Consider the following 2,932-nt stretch of genomic DNA (forward strand, 5'->3'; position numbering starts at 1 on the left):
GTTTACGTGGCCCTGATAATCGTGATTTTTGAGAGATGTACGCGCCCAATGATTGGCTTGATATCTTCGGATCCTCCGTTGGAGTCTCATTGGCGAAATGACCAGCGACGACTGGCAATTCGCTTAATAAGGAATACTGGTGATCACTTTGTTCCCCCGCAAATTTAGACGCTTCCTCATCACAACGGCAAAATGTTAGTTGTTAAATTGGCCGCTATAAATAGGCTCTACGTTCCTTTATCATAATATTATTCTTATATCCAGAAAATGAGGGGGGGGGGGGGGGGGGGGGGTGGGGGTTAGTTAAACCAGCCCTGCCTGACAGATTGATAAAAGAATAAAATCCACAATCAATACCATCATGCCGCTGTCTTTGTGCGTATCCGAGACAGGGAGACGTAAGCACTTGGGTCAACGCCCAACGAATCGATGGCAAGGTAGTGATGACCTGCCAATGTCAAAGTTAAAATCAAAATCTAGACCCAGCCGGGAGCGCCACAGAAATAAATGTACCAATATCAAATTGGTGGGAAGAGAAAACCTGTACGTATTTACTTTTGTTTCATTCCATATGCTATACCGCTCAAAACAACCCCCTTAATCGTCATATAATAGAAACAGGAAATCATTGTTTGACCCAATGAGCAGACCATAATCATTTCCAATTTCCCCTTAAGAAAGCCCCTTCGGCAAGTATCTGTTCCTGACACTCTCGCAAATACCTCGCTTGTCGTCCAACCTCCTCTAATCTCCCTAACACCCGACCGTTACACTCCACGAAGCCATAGACCTCATATTTGACCCCTGTCTCCTTGGACCAAACCTTGACCTCTTCACTCGCCTTCCTGAGATTATGTCTCGGCATCGTGGGGAATAGGTGATGGATAGCCTGGAACTGCAACCCGCCATGCATCCAGTCCAACCAAGCCGGACAATCGACATCCATAGTTGTGCGTAGCTGCTGCATGGCCCAGGGTTCGTTGCGGCCGGGCGTGATGGTTGACATAGCGAAGTGTGAAAGGGTGAATTGGACGTGAAGGGGCATGGTGACCATATGTGAGATCATGAGGAAGAGAAAGCGTTAGGGTCCAGGTTGGGATGGTACACCACATGATGAGGTAGCCGAACCAGAACCAAAAGAAGACTTGTCCTGAGAGCTCGTAAAATCGGTGCCATCTGTTTGACTTCGGACCCTTGTCCATGAAGATGAATTCTAGTGATAGGACGTAAAGATTGAAGCGACCGAAGCAGAGTAGGGGGTAGTATAGGTATTTCTGATACGGGACAACGGTTTGGGCGAATGCGTTGTAGGTCAAGACTCGATCATGGTAGGTCGAGTATAACGATTTGAAGAACTCGGTTGAGACGGCCATGAATGGGAGATGTTGGATACCTTCATCATGAGCAGGGTCGTTGGTGATGACGTGGTGGATGTTGTGGGAGCGTTTCCACCAGCCCATGGATAGGCCACCAAGGTGATTTCCCACTGTCATGCCGATGAGAGTGTCGATGTGGTAATTGTGCGTAATACCCTTGTGGCCTGCGTCGTGTGCAATGAAAACGAGTTGATGCCAGAAAGCGCCCATGAAGACGGAGGAGGTAACATACCATCCCTTGTGGAGGAAGTAGACCATGATGGCGAAAATGGTCGTTATTCTGGCAACTTCACTGAAATAAGCCCAGTAATTGCAATTGTAGAGACCTTGGCATTTCAGTTTGGTGGTGAGGTTATGGAATGAAGCGGCTATTCCGTCAAGGTTATTTTGGTCCATGGGTAGGGTCGAGTGGGTTCCTTCCGAGGTCAGTTCTGGAAGTTTGGGTAGCTTAGTGTCATTCTTGACATCAGGTCTTAGAAGAAGTAGATTCCTGTGTCGAAGATTGACGAACGGGAAGAGATTAAACCAGTTCGCACTCGCCGACGAGTGAGAGTTGGACTGGAGCGATCGCCATCAAATAAATTAGAGCAAGTGTTTCTCAGGGTGCCTGGACCGGTTCCATCATCGACATCTATTTCGACGGTCTCCTCAACTGGTCCTCTGTGGATCGGTGGAAGAATATTGTCCCATCTATCGACAAGAACGCCAATTTGATAACGTAGAATTTGCATCCTGACATCTTCAGGATGGAAACTAACCAATCGACACTTCTCATCAGTCTGTGTATCTTTTCGGGAGCACGTTGAGGAACTTACGCAACAATCTGATCACTCGCATCTCTACCAACCATGTGTAAGATACACTTGTCGCCTCCTGGATGATACTGTAGCCATGAGTTTAATTTTAAGACTCTTCTGTCGAGAATAACAATTGCGTCGCCGTCGTCGATCAGTTGATAGATCTCCTCAGGGCGCATTACAGTCATATTTTGCACGGTAGCTTGGAGAAAGATCTATGCGCAAACAGGGATAACAACCAAAGCAAGAAGAGACAAACCATACGAGAAACGGACATATATGTCAAGAATATGAACTTGCGAGCCGCTCATTTCAGGGCAGATTATCCTCGTAAGTCAAGGATTAGAAATTGTCGTCCCTTCAGAGGATGAGCCCCGAACAGGGAAGGTGTTTGCTGAAACTGCGTCCCAGAAAACCCTGCAACTCAACGTAGCGCAACCTTTTTGCGCGGCCCCTGCCCCGAGAGGCCGAGAATGCCAAGATTATGATCAGATTAAAGGTGGGCTTTGGAGCTGTTATTGGCGGCTGGAATTGGGCTCTACTCTCTTATCACACCATTATCCTCGTATCCAGAAAAGGAGGGGGTTTTGAATCAACACCTTCCTGATAGACTAATAAAAGGCCCAATTCAACAAACCAATAATGTGACCACTTTCTAGTCCGCACTTTGTTAAACTTACCCCATCGTATCCGCGCGTATGTAGCAAGTTTGATTAGGCATCTTTGCAAAGGGGGGGTTAGGTGCTGTATTTGTAGTGA

The 2,932-nt window shown here is 47.1% G+C and overlaps 1 protein-coding gene across 1 annotated transcript; it reads right to left on the reverse strand.

Annotated features, from left to right (window-relative positions):
- Nucleotides 1-565: 565 nt before the first annotated feature.
- B0J16DRAFT_365008 (fatty acid desaturase) lies at nt 566-2,553 on the reverse strand. Its single transcript, XM_046129976.1, has 4 exons — nt 2,192-2,553; nt 1,888-2,129; nt 1,005-1,807; nt 566-961 (listed from the first exon to the last, which is right to left on the reverse strand). Exons 1-4 carry the CDS (start codon nt 2,359-2,361, stop codon nt 656-658), a joined length of 1,521 nt encoding a protein of 506 aa, XP_045979491.1. The 5' UTR covers nt 2,362-2,553; the 3' UTR covers nt 566-655.
- Nucleotides 2,554-2,932: the final 379 nt, after the last annotated feature.

The sequence above is a fragment of the Fusarium flagelliforme genome (assembly GCF_020744385.1).
Source record: "Fusarium flagelliforme strain FIESC 12 MPI-CAGE-AA-0113 chromosome Unknown B0J16scaffold_7, whole genome shotgun sequence".
Lineage (NCBI taxonomy): Eukaryota > Fungi > Ascomycota > Sordariomycetes > Hypocreales > Nectriaceae > Fusarium > Fusarium flagelliforme.